We start from the raw sequence: 20,161 nt of genomic DNA, 5'->3' as shown, positions 1-20,161 counted from the left end.
CACATCTTCAGAGGAAGCTCAAAGGGGAAGAAATCTGAATTTGGGGAAGGATGTTTAAGGGAGGGAACTAGGGATCCTTCAATTCATGCAAATACCCCATTCCTGAGGCAATACTGTGCAAACTGCATTTGGAGACATCTGATCCTGTTTTCTGTGGCGATGTTAGCAGCCCGGACTAGCTAATGGTCTTTCTGTTTCTTGTACCCTGGCCTCTGTTACGCAGTCAAAGCTCGCCGGCACTGCTCCCAACTGCACTGGGAGAGCTGCTGATGCACAGAGAAATGCTTGAATCACAGGACTCCTCAACCTGGTTTTTTTTTCAGGTGTGGAGAATTCAGTTGGGGATCCTTGGCACTTGAGGAGCCCACATTTAAAGGGCATTTACCTGTGCCCGTGCTAGCCCCTCTACTGAGTCCTTCACAGAGAAAAAGGATGGGCAGGGGCAGGATTAGTAAGTATGTGGATGTGGGGTGTGTGGAAGCCAGGCAGACAGGATAAAGGTGTGGGGGGGGGGCGGTCCCTGCAATAGCGTGAAGCAATGGGATCGGCCTGGAAGCTGAGCAAGACAGGGCAGCCAGGTCCCTGGAGCGCGGGGCATGCGGGGCAGGCTAAGGTGTGCACTCGTAGATCAGTGCAGGCCGGTGGGGGTGGGGGGAGCAGCTTTGCTGAGAGCTCTTCTGAACCAGATGCTTTTGGTCATCCAGAAGGACAGACACAGCTGCAGGTGCCTACTCACTCCTTCCAGCCCTTTATGACTGGGTGGACCTGCTGGGCAGTCATACCCACATCTTCAGGGGAAGCTTAAAAGGGAAGAGATCCAAAGTGGGGAGAGGATGTTTAAGGGAGGGAGAATCATGGGATTAATATTAAATTTTCAGCTCCCTAGAGGAGGGAGATGGCTTTGCTACCCCAATTCTCCTCCTGGTCCCCTATACCAAACCCCTATGCCAAACCCTATGCCACTCTCTGGTGGCACGGGAGTTAAGTCTCAGCACTATGAAGCTATCAACAGCCACTGCAGCACAAGCTTGATCCCCGGCCAGGGAGCTGACCCACATGGCGCAGCAGACCTCTCCTAGCTCACCCACTGCTCCCCTCAGCAGTGTATTTTGGTACATCTGCCCATTCTGCTCCCCACTCTGTCTCTGGTGAATCCTCTAAACACCATCCCCCCACCCCCGCACCTCTGGCACCCAGTTCTTGTATGCATAAATAAATAAATTACAAAAAAAAAGTGGAGTGAAAACTGCTCAAGCTACAGCAGGTCAGGATCCCCTAAGGGGTAACAATTGTGGCTATGAGATTAAAATAAACAGCAAATGAGTTTTTGGGCTGGAAGCGTGATGTTTCCTTTGGATGCAGCACAGGCCTGCAACTCCAGAAACTGACCTGAAGGCCCCAGAGGGCCTCCTGCTGGGCAGGACACAGGGACTGTGGAGCAGCCTGCCTCAGGGAAGGCTCAGGAGGGAACCACTGTAGGAACTTCCTCCTTGAAGGCCCCTCAGGCAAGGGAACAGAAAGATTTAAAAATGAAAAGAGACTGTGTGTATTCATGGGACAATGCATCTAGGAATTTCCTATCACCTCGCCTGTTCTCAGTAGGTGTTTCTTCTCTCTGCAATGGAAACCTCAATTTGTGTTCAGGAACCAGTAAGAGGTTTCTCTTTTGTGAACAGCTTAAATCAGGCAGGTGTCTCTCTTTCCTTTCTTTTTATCTTTTCAAAGTCCCCTTTGATTTGAGGGACTTCACTCATCTAGTGGGAAGTTCACCATCAGAGACCCCAGGCAGTCCTGGGTCAGTCAATGCCTCCCTGTGAGTTGCTGCCCCCAGGGAAGACCTACTAACCTAGAGACTGGATGGGGGGATTTTTGATGGTGGGCGTGCCTAGCTCCTGGGGTTTTCTCACATGTGGTCCTGGCTCCTGCATCAGAATCAATGGGCAAGACTTGTTTAGGGATCTGACTCCTGTACCCTGCTGATTCTGAATCTCTGCAGGGCCTGGGAGGCCATATAATAAACAAGCACACTGAGATGATTCTGATGCCCACCTAAATTTCAAAGTCATTGCTAAAACATTTAAAAAGTATGGGGATAGACGTCAACATTAAAGTTGATGAAAAGCCACATTTAAGTTCCTAGGGACTAGCTGGCTTTATTAGAAGATTCTAGGGTAAGTTCAGTGTCCCTTGGGTCCCCCTTTGTCCACTTGTGGACACCTGGAGTTGCTAAAGAATGCCAGATGAGGCCTGCTCTAGCCCATTAAATAAAACGAGAAAGACAGGAGGAGGAGGGCTAGGTATTGGAAGAAAGAGTATGTCACCCAGGTAAACTCTGGAAACGCAGACTAACACTGCAGTAATTTTATGGGTTGAAACTCTCATTGGCCAGAGAAGGACCCCAGCTATATATACAGACAAATTTGATATAACATGCTTGCTGGAGTTTATATAGGGCATCAGTCCCAATTCTGTTCCAATGGAAGAGATTTGACATTTCTCTAATTTGCCATTGAAATTGTAAAGGGTCACAGATGTTCAATTAAAATATTATGGGTAGAGTTCAATTTAAATTTTTATTTTATTAAAACTAATTTTTTTTTTTAACTAAATTACAGCAGCACAAGTTTGATCCCCGGCCAGGGAGCTGACCCACATGACGCAGACAGGATAAAGGCATTTTTTAAACTAAATTACTTGATATTAATAGTCAATCATAATGCTTAATAGAGGAAACAATACAGAAATTTCTTAGATTCACTGTTTTAGGCCCTAAATCTGGAATGTTACATTATGATCAACATATATTGACATTAGATTATCTTCTGCTCTCTCTTTCCTCTGACTTTCTCTATAAATCACTTTTTTGGGGGTAAACAAAGTCATATAGTTCTTTATTGACAGAATACATGGTCAGAAGAGAAGTTTAGTCACATCTCTCTGTATCTACAATTCAGTAGTTCAGCATTTTAATAATATATCCTAACTCCTTGACTGATGTAAATTTCATGAAGACTTAAAACATTTTCTTATAACTGGGCCTCCCTGGTGGTACAAAGGATTAAGTACAGCACTGTGAAGCTATCTGCAGCATCTGCAACACAGGTTCCTTCCCTGGATGGCCAGGGAGCTACCCATATGGCGTAGCAAACCTTTCCTGTCTCACCTGCCTCTCCCCTCAGCAGTGTATTTCAGTCAGTCTGCCGTGTTCTGGTCCCGGCTCTGTCTCTGGTGAATCCTCTCACCCCCGCATCGCTGGCCTACATCCCAGTTCTTGTATGATGAATAAATCTTTAAAAAACTTTTTCTTACAACACTTAGCATGACTCCTTCTACATAGTCTGTGTTACTATATTAGCATATGTATGTATAGACAAACATGTATGTCTCTTTAGGAAAATGACTAAGTGCTACAGAAAATAGATTATGATGTAAATGTTTACCAAATCCAGCAGAGGCATCATATCGGATCAAAGGTGTCTTCACGCTTCCTTCATCTGTAACACAGGTCACCTGGAAGAGAAAGGCTGGACAAAAGGTATATGACTCGGTCACCCAACACCAACATGAGAAGGCATTCTCTCAGAAGAGCAAGACCCCACAGCATAAAATTCCAGAGCAAGTGGTGAGGTTTATCCAATATGTAGACTTATTTCTGATTTTAAAAGTCAAGAAAAACGGCGATCATCATTGCAATGAGAACATGTCTGTAAGTAAAGAAACTCAAGAAGCTTAGTTTATATAGCTAAGGAAAAATTATCAGAGGCATAAGTTTCATAAATCAACTGTGCCTTGTTCTTCATGGGGCCTAGACTTGTCCCATGAAAACTTCCAGCTGTGACTTTTACAATGTGGCCCAGAGTTTCTTACTAATAGGAACATGCTCAAAAAGGATCATGGTGATCACAAGGTCTGATGCCTCTTTCATAGCAGGGACCTGAGGGAAGTGAATTTTCTAAGTTGGCACAGATGGTGGAGACCCATGCAGGAGCAGAGTCCTGTTCTTCTAGCTCTTGGGCTTCCTTTCCATCACTATGGTCTGCCCGGGATAAAGAGAACAGTGACAATGCCTATTGAGTAGTAAAGTATTGTTGCAAGTTTCAAATGCTCTAACTGCATACTGCTGGAGCTCATTTACCTCCACCTATTCTCAAGAAAATTAAAGAATTCGCAGCATGAGTACAGATTGCTTAAAATGGCTATTGGTTCTGTGTCTACACTGAGCAGTAGAAAATGCTTAGTCCCTTGTAAAACTTTTTCTCACTTAATTTCAAAACAGCAAACAGGAGAAGGAGATGTAATTAAATTGGGAGAAAGAATTTGGTTATAGAGAGAAAAGGTTTGTTATTTCAGGAACATATAGATGGTTGGTTAAGGAAATCCCTTACTCATCATGCTTAAGCTTTGGAGGTCACTGTCTGTCCGGGCTCTGTTCAGAAGTTGTGGAGCTACCCAGAAAATCTCTGAAGTCCCTAGAAGTTATCATTTCAGGATACTCATTGTCTACTTGTGAGCACAACCTGCCCTGTGGCTTTGTCCCTTCATGAGCACACTGCAGTCACGTGAAGCCCATGCTTCTGAGGATAGCAGCAGAGCTGCAACACATCATCAGGACAACCACAAATGTATCATCCAAACTGCAATGCAACATCAGAACTGCAACACATCATGAGAACTGCAGTGCATTACCAGAACTACTGCAATGCAACATCAGAACTACAATGCATCAGCTGAACTGCAGTGCATTATCAGAACTTCAGGTACATCAACCAGACTGCAACACACCATCAGAATAACTGCACATGCATCATCCAAACTGCAATGCATCATCAGAACTGCAGTGCATCATCAGAACCGAAATGCATCATCAGAACAGCAAATACATCATTAGAACTGCAGATGCTTAGTCAGAACTGCAGTTGCATCATCAGAACTGCAATGAATCATCAGAACTGCAACTCATATGGCAACAGATATGAAGGAAAGCCTTTACTGGAAGGAGGAACTTTGCCCCAAGAAGTGGTCACTTGAACGAACTCATGTGAACGATGAGCATCTGCCGGTCAGCTTCCAGAGGTGAGGAAGGGAACAGAGTTCCTTAGGCACTGAGAAGTGGGATTAAGAACTAACTTTTGTCCGCAGTCCTTGGAATACAGAGGGTGGTGTCCAGGCCACTGTACAGGCGCTGCCCTCTGTCTGTTAGCACGAACTCCTTCAGCCGGCCATTTGGAAGGAAAGTGCCACTCCAGTTCACACACACCATCGATACATTGCTGTCCACCCATACCGGGGCTCGAACCTGTGGTACTGTTGGGAGAAAGGTGCATGTTCTAAAAACAGTAATCTCTAAGTGTTGTGTCTATTTTTTTTTTTTTAAAGATGAGCAAATACAAAACAAAACAGAAAAAAAACCCAAACAAAAATGAACCAAAAACTGGCACTCGGGGCTGCAAGAAAACCAGTGGGAACATGTGTGAAATGCTTTCTCAGCAACATTGCACCTACCTTCCAAAAAAAAAAAAAAAAATCGATGGCGAGTAGTGTTTCATAAAATAAAACTATTAACATACAATGGCTCTGCCCACCGACATAACCCTGGAGCTCATATTTTGTTGCATTTTCTCTCTTTTAACAGGTAAAGTATCCTTAACACCATTAACTACAGTAGATAGCTATTTTTCATATCAAATCAATATTTATTGCTACAAAGCCCCAAGGACTAGATGAAGGGAGTATTTTTTTTTCTTTAAACCAAACTGCTTAGATGGTGAATTATGTCCTTTTGGCACCCATTCATTTTTAAAGCTTTTTTCTTGAACCGTTAGTTTGTTTTCTAAGAGAGTTAAAAAGCCTTGCAAACAGCAATTCAAGTATAATAATTCATTGTCCTGACTAATCAATCAATAGCATAGTACATTAGTATATAATCAAGCTCAGGTCTCCTAAGTATTATATCAGATATAGAAGCAACTTTGTGTGCCTTCGACAGTAGGCATTCTGTTCATTTTTCAGTTCCTTACCAATACAAAGGAAAAATAACCCCTAACTGAGGCTCATCTTCTAAATGAATAATTTTTGCAGAAACAAATGAAGGGATCCCATATCAGTATGTCAAATCAGAAGAGATTTATTTCATGAGCTAGTTTTCTTCAAAATAATCAATATATTTGTAACAGCATTAAGATCCATCTAGACACTAAATTGGCTTTTAAGAAAAGAAAGGATTGTGGAAATAAATTGGATGTCTTTGTTTCTTTAAAAATTAAGTCTATCCTGTGGCTGATGTTAGATAATATTACAACAGAAGGAATGATTTTACCTAAGGGATCCTAAGGCTCAACCAGGAGGAAAAATTTGATTTTTATATTTCAAAGTGAGATATTTTCAGAATTTTTCCTGTAAATACAAAAACAACAGTTATATGGCCTCTTTATTTTTTAATTTTTATTTTTTTAAAGATTTATTTATTTATGCATACAAGAGCTGGGGTACAGGCCAGAGGTGTGTGTGTGTGGGAGGTGAGAGGATTCACCAGAACAGAACAGGCAGATTGACAGAAGTACATTGCTGAGGGGAGCAGCGGACGAGACAGGAGAGATCTGCTGCACCATGTGGGTAGCTCCCTGGCCAGAGATCTAACTCATGCTGCAGTGTCTGCGGACAGCTTCATAGATTGCGTCTTAACTCCTTGCACCACCAGGGAGGCCCCTATATAACCTCTTTAAATATGTCTTTACAACACAGATGTTGTCACCTATCACAATGGAACCCACTGTGGTGTGTGCCTGTGGCTTCTCTCTGCCACCTTATTCAATAGATTTCACTTATCCCCAACACTCTAACAGTACAAATAGACTGGTTTTGCAGATGGTATGACTGTAGAATTATAGGAGCTTTACTTTCCTTGTGGGATTTCAGACCTTCCCGAGGACACTGTGATCAAGCAGTCAAAATCATCATCAGTTACAGCTATATCACACTGAACATGTTCAATCTCATCAAAATAGTCAGGAATAGTTAATTTGGAGAGTGAGGCAGTGGTAACAACTTCTATGCCCCTAACCTATTGCTAGATGTTCCTGAGCTACTTAATTTGTCAGATGAGGACTCTGACCTTCACCTTTAGAGATGTCAAATATCTTGCTTGAGGTCAGTAGCTGGCAAGAGAGTGAGGGTATGCCCCAAGCCTGCTTCACTATGAAGCCCATGTTGCTGTGTAATGATGAGCACACATTTATTTAAAATCAGCACTATTTACCAAATCATTCTGGGTGTGCCCTGGTAAGCAGCTGGCCATCCTGACTGCTAACTACAGGAACTTTGTGAGCTGGTTTTGAAGCCCAATCATGACTAAAAATTAAATGAGGTAAACTTATATTAAATGGAATAAAATTACCCCAAGTTAAAAACTCCTTTAATAGAGGATTGTCCCTTTTTTTTCTTAGTGAATCTTGCTAAAGGTTTGTCATGACTTCTGGATTATTTGACGAAATCTATGCTTCCATGGTTTTTCCACTTTCTGTATCTAGATGGGCAAATGCAGCTGTGATGGGATGCCACCAGCTCTGTGCAGGGCTGTCACCTAAAGTCAGCCGCGGCGGGAGCATTGACACCACACATCAGCAGGCAGGGCAAGTTGGGAGAAGGCCAGCAGTGAACATTTCTACCTCTCCTCTGCTCTCACCAGAGGTACAGTCTAAGCATCAGGGGCTGAGTGTGAAGTCAATGCCTCTCCAGACCCTTCTCTGAGTGTTTGTGAGATCACATTTATCTAAAACTGCAAATACTATTTTCAAATAATCTCTGTTTGTCTCCTTTGAGCCACATTTTCTCTCAGTATGTATAGTGAGTTAAAATTAGCATAAATGGTGTGTGCTGGCCCCTATAACAGCCAGTTATTTATTGCATTTTCTATCTGTGTGGACACAGTAGTAGAACATTTTCTTCTTTGGTGCTTGGCCAATGTTTAGCCATGTCTCCAATGGGAAAGAAAAGAGAGGAAAACTTGTCTTCACTTTGTTCTTCTAGGAAAAGAAAAAATTATCTGGCAAAACGCTATCATGACTGAAAGGAGAATTGGGTAGAGTCTGCAAACCTTGCATACCTCTTTGGCCTGTGCTTCTGACCAACACCTACAAACTCTTAGAAAAGTATCAATAGCAAAATTGGCTTATGGATATACTGAGAAGGTAACTGCTTCTCAAACATGGTAATGATGCGTTGTTCCACTGTATATATAGCAGGTCCTTAGATAACATTTCTTTCAACTAGGCTATTGCATAACAAACAAACAAATAAAAGCAATTCCTACCCAGTTGAAGGAAATGGTGTTATGTGAGGACCTGCTTTTGCTTCATGTCACTTCACTTAATCTCTGCAGGATGTTAAGTGAGGACCTACTGGGGTATTATTTTTATTTTTAGAGGTAAGTCAAAATTCAATTTTCTATACTTGCACCTTAGGAATAAATGTTTCTCACAGTTCCTTCTGTGCTTGTGAAGGGAGGATGGTCAGAGAAATAAGGACAGAGGGAAAGAGAAGTTGATGAAAAATTTCTTGAGAAGTCAATGAAAAATTTCTCCTGGATTTACACTATGGAGGTCATGGGCAAATGTAGGAAGAGATTTTCATGGATCATTTTTATAATGAGGTGAAAACCAGTTTGGAGGAAGTTAAAGAGTAAGGAGAAAGAAAGAAAACGGGCAAAGCACATTTCCCAAGGAGCCCTGTGTACTTGTTTCTGATTATACTTATTTTATTGTTAATGCATTTTTAATATGCCATTTTTAAATAGATATATACACCTTCTACATTCTGAAAAGAGGTTATTTTTATTTATTTATTTTTTGAAAAGAAGTTATTTTATAAATAAAACAGACAAACCCCTAGACAGACTCACAAAGGAAAAAAGGGAGAAAGCACAAATAAACAGGATCATAAATGAAAGAGGAGAAATTACAACAGACACAGCGGAAATCAAAAGAATAATCAGAAACTACTAAGAACAGTTATATGGAAACAAGTTCAACAATCTAGAGGAGATGGACAAATTCCTACAACTCTACAATCACCCAAAGCTAGATAAAGAAGAAATAGAACACCTAAACAGACCAATTACAAGCAGCAAAATTGAAATGGTAATCAAAAAACTCCCCAAAAACAAAAGCCCAGGACCTGATGGATTTACAAATGAATTCTACCAAACTTTCAGAGACGAATTAGTGCCTATCCTTCACAAACTCTTCCAAAAAATTGAGAAGGAAGGGATAACACCAAACACGTTCTTTGAAGCCAGCATTACACTTATACCAAAACCGAACAAGGACAACACAAAAAAAGAAAACTACAGGCCAATCTCCCTAATGAACACGGATGCAAAAATCCTCAATAAAATTTTAGCTATCAGAATCCAACAATGTATCCATAAGATAATTCACCATGACCAAGTAGGATTCATGCCAGGGAAACAAGGATGGTTTAACATCTGAAAATCAATCAATGTTATCTAACACATCAACAAAAAGAAATATAAAAACCATATGATAATATCAATAGATGCTGAGAAAGCTTTCGACAAAGTGCAACACCCATTCATGATAAAAGCCCTTGAAATTCTTGGGATACAAGGAACATACCTCAACATCATAAAGGCCATATATGACAAGCCAACAGCCAGTATCATTCTCAATGGCGAAAAGCTGAAAGCATTCCCATTAAGATCTGGGACAAGACAAGGATATCCACTGTCACCACTGCTTTTCAATATAATACTGGAAATCCTAGCCAGAGCAATAAGACAAGAGAAAGACATACAAGGAATCCAAATAGGAAAAGAAGAAGTCAAGCTATCACTATTTGCAGATGATATGATAATATACATAGAGAACCCCAAAAACTCCACAGAAAAACTAATTCAACTCATCAATCAGTTCAGTAAAGTGGCAGGATACAAAATCAACACGCAAAAATCAGTAGCCTTCCTATACACCAACAAAAAATCTGAAGAAGAAGAAATAAAAAAAAAAAATCCCTTTTACTATCGAAACAAAAAAAAAATCAAATACTTGGGAATAAATGTAATAAAAGAGGTAAAGGACCTATACAAAGAAAACTATAAAACACTGTTAAAAGAAATAGAAGAAGACACAAAGAAATGGAAAGACATCCCCTGCTCAAGGATTGGAAGAATAAACATTATTAAAATGGCCATCCTACCAAAAGCAATATACAGATTCAATGCTATTCCAATAAAAATTTCAATGTCATTCTTCAAAGAAATAGAACAATTATTGATGAAATTCATATGGAATCACAAAAAACCCTGAATAGCCAAAGCTCTCCTGAAAAAAAAAAGCAGGGAATGGAGGCATCACACGCCCAGACTTCAAACTTTACTACAAAGCCATAATCATCAAAACTGCATGGTATTGGAACAAGAACAGACACACAGACAAATGGAATAGAATAGAAAATCCAGAAATAAACCCACAGATTTATGGTCAACTAATCTTTGACAAAGGAGCAAAGAATATGCATTGCAGCAAAGAAAGTTTGTTCAATAAATGGTGCTGGGAAAACTGGGTCGCTACATGCAGAAGAATGAAGCTTGACTACTACCTCACACCATGCACAAAAACCAATTCAAATGGATTAAAGAACTAGACATAAGATCTGAACCATAAAATACATAGAAGGAAATATAGGCAAAACACTCCATAATATGCACATCAAAGACATCTTTACAAACACATCACCCAAAGCAGTGATAGTGAAGGGAAAGATAAATAGCCGGGACTACATCAAATTAAAGAGCTTCTGCACAGCAAAAGAGACAATAACAAAAACAAAGAGAAACCCCACCGACTGGGAGAACATTTTTGCACACAACACTAATGATAAAGGACTGATCACAAAAATCTACAAAGAACTGATGAGACTCAACAAAAACAAAGGAAATAATCCAGTCAAAAAATGGGCAGAAGAGCTAAAAAGAAACTTCTCGGAAGAGGAAATGCAAATGGCCAACAGACATATGAAAAAATGTTCAACATCACTTGTAATCAGGGAAATGCAAATCAAAACTACAATGAGATACCATCTTACACCAGTGATATGGCACATATTAAAAAAACTAGCAACAACAAATGTTGGCGAGGTTGTGGAGAAAAAGGAACTCTCCTGCACTGTTGGTGGGAGTGCAAACTGGTCCAACCACTATGCAGAGCTGTGTGGAGATTTCTTGACCTATTAAATATAGAGCTTCCATATGATCCAGCAATTCCACTCCTAGGTATTTACCCAAAGGACACAGAAACATCCATTCCAAAGAGCACCTGCACCCCTATGTTTATAGCAGCACTATTTACAATAGCTAAGCTTTGGAAACAACCCAAATGCCCAAAAATAGATGACTGGATCAAGAAGATGTGGTATATATATACCATGGACTATTACTCAGCATTCAAAAACGATAAACACATGCAATTTGCAGCAACATGGATGGCGCTGGAAGGGATCATGCTCAGCGAAATAAGCCAGAAAGAAAAAGAAAAATACCGGATGGTCTCACTTATAGCAGGAATCTAGAAAACTTAAATAAGGGACCACGAAAAAGAATAGCTATAAGAAAGAAATATCAAAATCAACAAATAACTATGAACAAGAGACTCTCTATGGGGGTGGGGGGGTGAGGAACGGAGGGCTTGGGGTGAAAATAAGGGGTTGTAATTGTATGGGGAATATAAAAATAAAATTTAAATTAAAAAAAGGCAAAAAAAAAAGAAAAGAAGTTATTTTATAGGACTAGAAGGAGGCCCCAATCGGTGAGCTAACTGCCCCTTTCCACACTCAATTGCCTTTTTGCTTTTCCTGATGGTTCTGTCTCATCATTTTCCAGCAATGCTAGCAATTATGGCGTGCCATTTGAAAAGAAAAGTAGAGTGACCAAATTCTTCAAACGATCATCTCAAGTGCTTGTCCATTCTTTTCCTTTCCATGCCTGCACTTTCTCTAAAATGATTTTCACCCATTGCTGCATGAAAAATCATTCTAAATTTGGCCCAGATCTCCAGATTGTGAAATCCCACAGGAAGGCTTGTCAAAAGGTCATGAGCAGTGATGTCTCGGCAGCACTCACTGTAAGTGAGCCCACACACAATCCTATAAAATTAAGTGGTTTCCCCTAGTTTGAGCACTAGGCTCTCGGGCTGCCCCCCACCTCTCAGGCTGATGGTGGCAGCCACTTGTACTGACCTTCCTTTCGGGTGGTGAAGCTGATCCATTCGGAAGCGGTGCTGCCCACCTCGTTGTGGGCCACCATCCTCACCTTGTAGGTGGAGAAGGGCTGAAGTCCCCCAAGACTGGCGCTCTGCCCAGTCCCTACGTACTTGGTCTCTGGCTGGCTGGGAGCACAAGCAGTGGCTGACTCGTGGGGACAGGCCGGGTAGAGCTGGACCTCATAGCTGAAGGAGAATGGACATGTAAAGAGAAACCACAAGGATATTAGTGTAATTGTTAGGGGCAAAGGATGTCCTGAGCAAACTCCATACAGGCTTTGTGGACTCCACCTCCCACTCCAACAAGACACTGGGAACTGCAAATCCCATGATCACCAAAGGGCAGGTTGTGAGGACCTGAGGGCAGAGTTAAGCAACTATGTTCTCTGTTTGAGTATTTAACTGGCCATGTGAGGGGGGAATCCCTCTCTTGGCCATGCAGCGTGCTTGGTTTTTCACCAGCTCGGTCGGTCATTGGGATTCCAGGTCAGGAACAGGTAGGACACATTTACCAACTTATCTCCCTCTTTTCCTCCCTGAGTTATTCATTTCCCACTTCCCCTTCCCTTGTAAATAAACCTTTTATCAACCTTTTGTGTGTGTCTGCAGTTTAGCATTAATAAGTCCCCTTTAAGCACGGGTGAGGACCCACAGTCAGGCAACCCCATTTTATATCGGGATTGCTCTGTAACATAACTATCTTTAAAAATTGCTTCTATTTTGGGAGGAGGCATTCAGTTTACACTGAATTCCAATCTCTTTGAAATTCCCATTTTCAGGGACCTGCTCTCAGCAACCCTTTACTTAATGCTGTTGGAAATGAGCAGCGAATGTGAGCAGAGAAACGATAAGAGAATCACCCAGCATCCCAGCAACCTTGTTGGTAGAGATAAGCTCCTTCTCTCTTTTCAGAGGAGAATGATAAAATTGTCTCCCTCTCTTTTCTCCTCCAGATTATTTTGACTCAAGTAACTTCTTTGTTTTTTTCAAACAGCGCCATTGTTTTTTCATTATACCACTTTAAGTTAGATCAAGGAAATTCTGATCTAGCCACAGAAGTTTCTTGTGTTCCTGCTAAGACCTGTAGAAGGAGTAATTCCAGGGAATCATGAGGCATGGATTATTCCAAAGATTGCAAGCACATTGCATTGTGTTTCCTATTTACAGACAATGTTGTTCACCTTTCTAGCACAGGCTGATTTGATAGTACTGTTGGCTTAAATCAGTTGGGATAAACAGAACTAAGTGAATTTATTAAAGAATCAAGACTGAGGATTTGAACCCAGGAAGTATTTAAACAGGTTTCATTCTGTGGCAACTGTTTCAACAAACACAAGTTTGAATTTAGTTTATACAGGTAGGAACATTGAGTCACTGGCATAACAATGTAATTATTCTGGACAGGAGAAAATTCTAGTTCCATGCTATTTGGTTGCTCTACAACATTTTGACCTAAAGATCTATTAATACACAGAGCAGGGCAAAGGCTGGGGTTTAATTGCTTCCTTTCTGAAGAATGTGCAGTAGAGATGCAAATACTAAACTTCCATCTTAAAGCCACTTTTCTCTGGCTCCTTGGACAATAGTGGGGGTTGAAAGGCTGGTTTACTTTCAGGTAGCTGATTCCTGCACAGGCTACAGGCTGGAGCCTGCTCTGACTTCAAGTCTGTGCAGATGGCTTTACTCTCTTGGCTACTTGACTGGGGTGGAGAGGTATGGTGAGTGAGGTTGTGGGAGGGACTATCCCAGAATGTTGTACAGTATGTACACAGTGTAAACACCATCTATTTGTCTATTTTGCTGTTGATATCTATTCAATAAACAAGTCTTCCTTGGGAAGTGCTGGGGTCTCTGTATGCTTGGATGCAAGTCTTACTTTGGTTTGTTTTTCTGGCTGGCCCATTACCTTTGAATGATACCATTGGGGAACAGGGGGGCACTCCACTGGAAGGAAGCTGTCCTGGAGGCCAGTGTCTTTATTTGAGGGGGGGACAGTCCAGACGGTGGAGCAGGCCGAGTTCTCAGCTGGGCTGTTGGGCCTTTGCTGCAGCAGTTGAAACAGGTACAGGCCTCCACACCAACAGAGTAGGTAGTGAAGGGCTGCAGGCTGCGGAGGGTCTGCTGGGTGGCCAGGCCTTCAGACAGCTGTAGGGGAGACAGGGCTAGATGAGAGAGTGCCACAGATAAGTCAATGACAAATGTCATGTGTGTCACCTTCAATGAAGAGAATGCCACATTTGTATCAGGGAATAAAAGAAAGAATCCTATATCTTTACAGAGAGAAATATCCATAAAAAGGGGAGGTTTCATGTGCCTTGCCCTAATCAGTGAGGGGTGCAGCTGAGCCACAAGATGGAGAGATATTAAAAGAGGAGACAGGCAAGAGAGTCACATGCAGCAGAAGAGACATATGAAGAAAAAGGGAGTGCTTGCATCTTGGCTTTGAACATGCACCTAGGACTTGGGGGACATGAAAGAGATATGTGGAGGAGAGACATGTAGAGACACGTGGGAAGGCTGACAGTGGCAGCTGCTACCTTGATTTGTTCTTTGATTTTTTTTCCTTTCATCCTAGACTTGCCTGGCCCTTCTGCATCTTTCCTAAGTTTTCCCTCCAGAAGCTACCTTAGACTTGTGGCAAACTGTTGGGCCTCTGCAGCCCCACTTTGAACCAATCCTGTTTGGTTGTGCATTTACCCACAAGGGAGTGGGTAACTTTGAGTGTTTTATTGAGAATATTCTTTTTCTTCTTCTCTTTTCTCTCTATGCACATTAATTCTATTAGTTATTTCACAGTAAGAGTCTGCTTTGTCTTTACGTGGCAGATGGCAGAACCTCTTTAGAGCATGCAAGTTTGGGGTCCCAGGGTGCCCCTCAGTCTGCACACTAACCATACCCCTCTGGTTTCTCCTTGGGCTGAATGAGTCATCAAAACAGCAGTAGCGAGGTTAGCAATGTGTTATTAAACTCTCCAAATTTGCATGGTTATACACTTGAAAGAATAGTGGAACACACCAGAGAGAGTGCCCTGCATTTAGGGAGCTGGGGCATCAAGAACGAAGGAAGAGACTTAGATTACAGAAAAGGAGGGGATGACCTCATCTTCACTCTGGGAAATACACATGGGATTCTTGTAATAAGGAAACATATTCTTGTAATAAGGAAACATGCAACACATACACCTGCATGAGACCCCCCAAACTACACTCTTCTAGGTCATAAAGGAGGGAGCATTGATTTCTTCTCCTATCAGGAAAGAGGGCAGATGTTTAGGGAGTCATTTTGATTAGGATTAGGGAGGGGCTGAGGATTGAAGTAAGGATAGAAGCTTCCCCTAGCCTTTGGGGCCTCACTGCTCTCAACCCAAAATTTTTTCAGTCATGGGATAAGATCTCAGTCATGGGCCCTTGGCTGACCTCTAGTTCCCATACAAGGTGGCAAGAGGCCTTGTTCTGCAAATACTGTGAAAAGTTTATCTGACCCTTTTGGGGAGACTGACCCCAAACCAGCCAGTCCTGGAGATGTAAATGGGCATTCAGCACAGCGTTTTCCCTCATGGAACTACTAATCCAGTTGGAGAGACATGACTTAAACATGCCAAAAATGGAATGATATAATGATTAGAAGAAGTTTGAGGTAATGGGATAGAAATCATAAGGTATCACGTAATCCATTACTATTGCCATAGATATTAGAAAATGGCACAGAACACATGAAATATTGAACAAATTCTGTGATCATATCTCAGAATGAGACCTTTCAAAAAAAGAAAACCTGTATTTGGTTTATATTTCTAGTCAATGTTCACTAAGTCCATATTCTGCCACTGTGACTTGCATATAATTTTTAGGTCAAAAATTCCCTCAAATCTTTGTTATGTTGGATATTTGACAGTTTAAAATACAGATTCCATATATTTACATAATACATATATTTATATGGACTTAGCAGTTTCAAAATCCATCTCTTCCTCTGAGGGTTTTAGTTTATACAAACTACCTTAGTCTATTTCTCATTGATCTTTAATGCATTATAAACTTTTTGGCTTATTTATGGTATTTTTTAATCTCATGATGATTATATCAAATACTCTTGGAAAAAGAAGAGTTCAGAAACTGGAAACTAATTTTCACATCGATATAAGCAACATATAATTAAGAAGAGCTATCTATTATTTAAAAAAATGCATACAATGCACTCTAAAGATAAATTATTTTAGTTTATTAATATTATCATTTTATAAGCATGGATAATCAAGGGCTGATTGTATTTACATCATCTATATTTATTGAATACGAAGCCCTGTAGAAAATATGCTAATATTCCTTTAACATTCAATACAAGACTTCCTTGCAGGATAGTTCTCTTTTGAAATTGTGTTTCAATACCTGACACTGAGACCTCAGAGGATTTCTCCACAGTTGTCCAAATTGTTCCCTAAATTGGTCTAAATAATTTATAATGTAAAACTGGGATCTGCAAAGTTTCTCTATGAGGTCTGTGTGAACAGTGTTATAATCTATACTTTTCGGGAGAAACATGTGAGACATAAGCTGAGCCACAGAGAAAACAGACTTGACCCACTGGCTCTTTGTCTCTCATTTAAATAATGCAGGAGCTGGGCTGGCTCTGCCTCCTGCCCCTTCCAGCCGATGGCCGATGGCGTGGCTACAACTGTGAAAGATGATTCCCTTAGCAGCTCAGCCTGTCTCCTCAGTGTGCCCCAAACCTGTTAATATGTAAACAGTGGAGCTACAGGTGTGCTGTTGGGGCTTTCTAGAACTTTCTAGAGGTCTCCAAAGTCTTATTAGAGATTTGTACACGTCCAAATGGAGATCTGGGGATATCCTTTGTTATTTTTTCCTCTTTTTCATATTGACATTTACACTACCAAGCAGGACTTTTTGTTGGTTCCTTACTCTATGCCATCTCTCCATTAAGTGGTTGATCTGTTTTCTAGTGAAATTAATTTGATTATGCTTGAAGCCTTAGGTTTCTTATTACCTTTGTGGGGTCTCTATGACCTCTAACACTTCTCTTCCTGAATATTTACATGTTTTCTGGGTGTTTCTTAAGAGCTCCTTATTTCTCGCAGAGGGAACTTTGTGCTGGGTTCACCACAGGCTACTGAAAACAGATGGATAAGAAGGAAGGATCAAGGAGGAGAGGAAGCCAGGGCATGGCGGTATGAGCTTTACAAGCAGCCACTCCTGGAATGCTCTGCTGCTCACCACGGTCTCCACCCCGCTGGTGTTGGAGAACAACCTGTAGAGACTGATGATCCCGTTGGGTGTCCTGGGGGTGCTGAAGTTCACCACTGCTTGGGTGGACATGACTGCATGGAACTTGGGGGCCCCGAGTCCTTCTGGGGGTGCTGGCCCAGTTCTACACCATGTCCAGCTACTGGCGGTTTTTCCTGCTGAATTCACAGCCCAGACCTCCAAAGAGAAATCAATAAGACCAGTCAAAAGCAAGATAAACTCAGGCTGGGGAAAAAAGTTGGCAACCAGAGAGCAACTACACAGCACAGGATGAGATAAACTTTGATCTCGCAGCTTTCTCATCACAAAGGAGGCAGGTTCTTCCTCTTTTTTTTTTTTGCCTTTGACCATATGAACCCAGAGGGGGCCAATTAGGAGACCTGATTTCAGAAGGAACAGACTGACCGAAGCCTGATGAAGGGTTGCTGTCACTGAGCGGGAAGACAGCATTTTTGTCAGCTTCTGTGAACTAGAAGGCTCGGCAGACTGCACAAAACTCAGCACTTCCAACACTGCACCCACCAAATCTGCATGGAAATTAAATTTCCCTTTCATCAAGTTGGGAATAAACATCTGGAAGGATGTATAATCTTATTTATCAAGAACCATTTGTATAATTAAACACGAATATCCTAAAAGGTTGCCTTAGGTCGTCATTTGCATGACTACCTAATTTGTAGAATGTCAGGTACAATAGGCGGAGGAGATGGATGTGCTAGTGGATAGGGTTAAATTAGGCCCAGTAATAGCCAACTACACAGTGATCAATCAGAATGATAGATCTAAATGGCAATACAAGAGGACGGTCTGCCTATTTAGGAAAAGGAGTATCCCTTAGTAAGCTTTCGTGCTGTGTAAGTCTCACTTCAGGATTTTTTTTTCTTATTTGGTATCTTCATGTATATATTATATATATAATATACAACACTGTATGTGACTTCGGGGTACAGGCTCACACCTTTGAATGTATGTCAGCACACCACACCTACCATCAAAACACACATCAACCTCTGCTGTCATCCTGCCTTGAATGTCTAAAGACGAATTTGGAAAAATTTCATTGTACCCAAGTTCCAGAGTGCAGTGTTGAAAAGCATGCAGATGTGGAAAATAGGGTCTATTTAGAAAAAAACTGTGGGAGAAGACTTTGAAGTAAGAGTTACATTTCATTTTTGTTCTGTTTTTGCTTCAATAAGATGTTTAAGAGAATAAATACTGAATGATATTGAGGAGTGAGGCCAATTTCTAGCAAGATTTTCATGCATTAATTTTTGGTGGATTCTTTCATATAAGTGAACTTCCTGATGTGGAATTGCACTTAAATTACTGTCAAATACAAGCCTCGGGCCCTTGCTGACAGCTTTGCCAGAAGCCCCATTGGAAACACGACCATTCACCCACTTACATAGCAGAACCTGATTTTTGGATTCCCAGTGCATTTTCTCACCATTTGCCCAATAATTATTCCTTTTGTATAAACTATTCTACAAAGCACCTTAATGTATGTTAGCTGACATTGTCCTCATGACACAACCTCATCAGGGAGTTAAGGGATGTCGCAATGGAACCCCTTTGATGAGGAAATTGAGACTCTGAAAAGCTGGTTCTTGTTCCAGGTGACAGAAGCCACCAGTGCTGACACGGCAATTCTGCTTCGCAATAAAACTGCTCCTAATAAGTTTGTGTATGTCTCTTTCCATGAGACAGTGCTTTGATTCTGTGCCACCACACCCACACATTAGATACTTATGAAGATCAAATGACTCATTCATAGACCAATACCTGCAATTCTGGCTTAGCCGGAAGGCTCCTAGTTTGCAAAGGTGGGTAATCCTGCCTGCTAGTGCAGGGGGTACACAGTGGAGGAAGGAGCAGGCCTGGGGGAGCCAGACTTCATGGAAACCAGAGTCCATATCAGAATAAGAGCTATCACTCTTCTCATTCCTTCTGAAATGGCCGGGATCAATCTTACAGCACCGTTGGGAAGAGGAGGATATTGATGAGGAGGTCAGATTTCACCACTGCTGAGAAAGAATCCTTGGCTCCTCAACCTGTTCCAGACTAGCCTTTTTTTTACTGCAAATGTTTTCCTACAGGTATGGGAGGACCCTTTCTTATTACACAGCAAGTGACAAGGTTTGAAATAAAAATATAACTGGGAAAGGGATGCCACTAAGATGCAGCTATTACTATCCAATTCTTGGCCAAAGTGTAGGACTTTGGTGGGTGATTTATGGTGCTAAGAGATTAAATAGAGGCATAGGAAATATTTTGAGTTTATTTGAGCAAAAAATTGATTCTCATGGGGAAGCGCCCAACTGAAAGCGATTAGGAGCCAGGGAAATGAGTATATAGAGGAGACACAGGAAGCCAAGAAAGGAAATATTGATTGGCTATAGCTTAAAGCCCTGTTTATGATTGGTTGTCTTGAGTGCTTTGATTTTGCACCCTGGAGGTATTTCCAGACTTAGATTTTGGTTTGCCTGATAGGCCCCCATGGCATTAGAGCCACCTCAGCCTAATGGCCTCCTCGTTTAAATAATTCAACAAAGGCATATAGAATTTTAATAGAGGTCACAATGGATGGGAAAAAAAAAACCAGGAGGAAAGTACAGCGATATGTAATAA

At 41.4% G+C, this 20,161-nt stretch overlaps 1 protein-coding gene across 1 annotated transcript in view; it reads right to left on the bottom strand.

Moving 5' to 3' along the window:
- The window catches only part of USH2A (usherin), a 635,462-nt gene that overhangs the window by 5,604 nt on the left and 609,697 nt on the right, over positions 1-20,161 (bottom strand). Inside the window, 5 exon segments of the mRNA XM_037497740.2 lie at positions 3,441-3,524; positions 5,128-5,304; positions 12,250-12,458; positions 14,179-14,417; positions 17,504-17,710. Of these exon segments, the coding sequence (XP_037353637.1) occupies positions 3,441-3,524; positions 5,128-5,304; positions 12,250-12,458; positions 14,179-14,417; positions 17,504-17,710 (916 nt within the window).

Source organism: Talpa occidentalis, unplaced genomic scaffold, assembly GCF_014898055.3.
Source record: "Talpa occidentalis isolate TD23 unplaced genomic scaffold, MPIMG_talOcc4v2.1 talOcc4.8, whole genome shotgun sequence".
Taxonomy (NCBI): domain Eukaryota; kingdom Metazoa; phylum Chordata; class Mammalia; order Eulipotyphla; family Talpidae; genus Talpa; species Talpa occidentalis.
The sequence above is the reverse complement of the archived record's forward strand: the minus strand, read 5'-3'. Positions and strand labels throughout refer to the sequence as shown.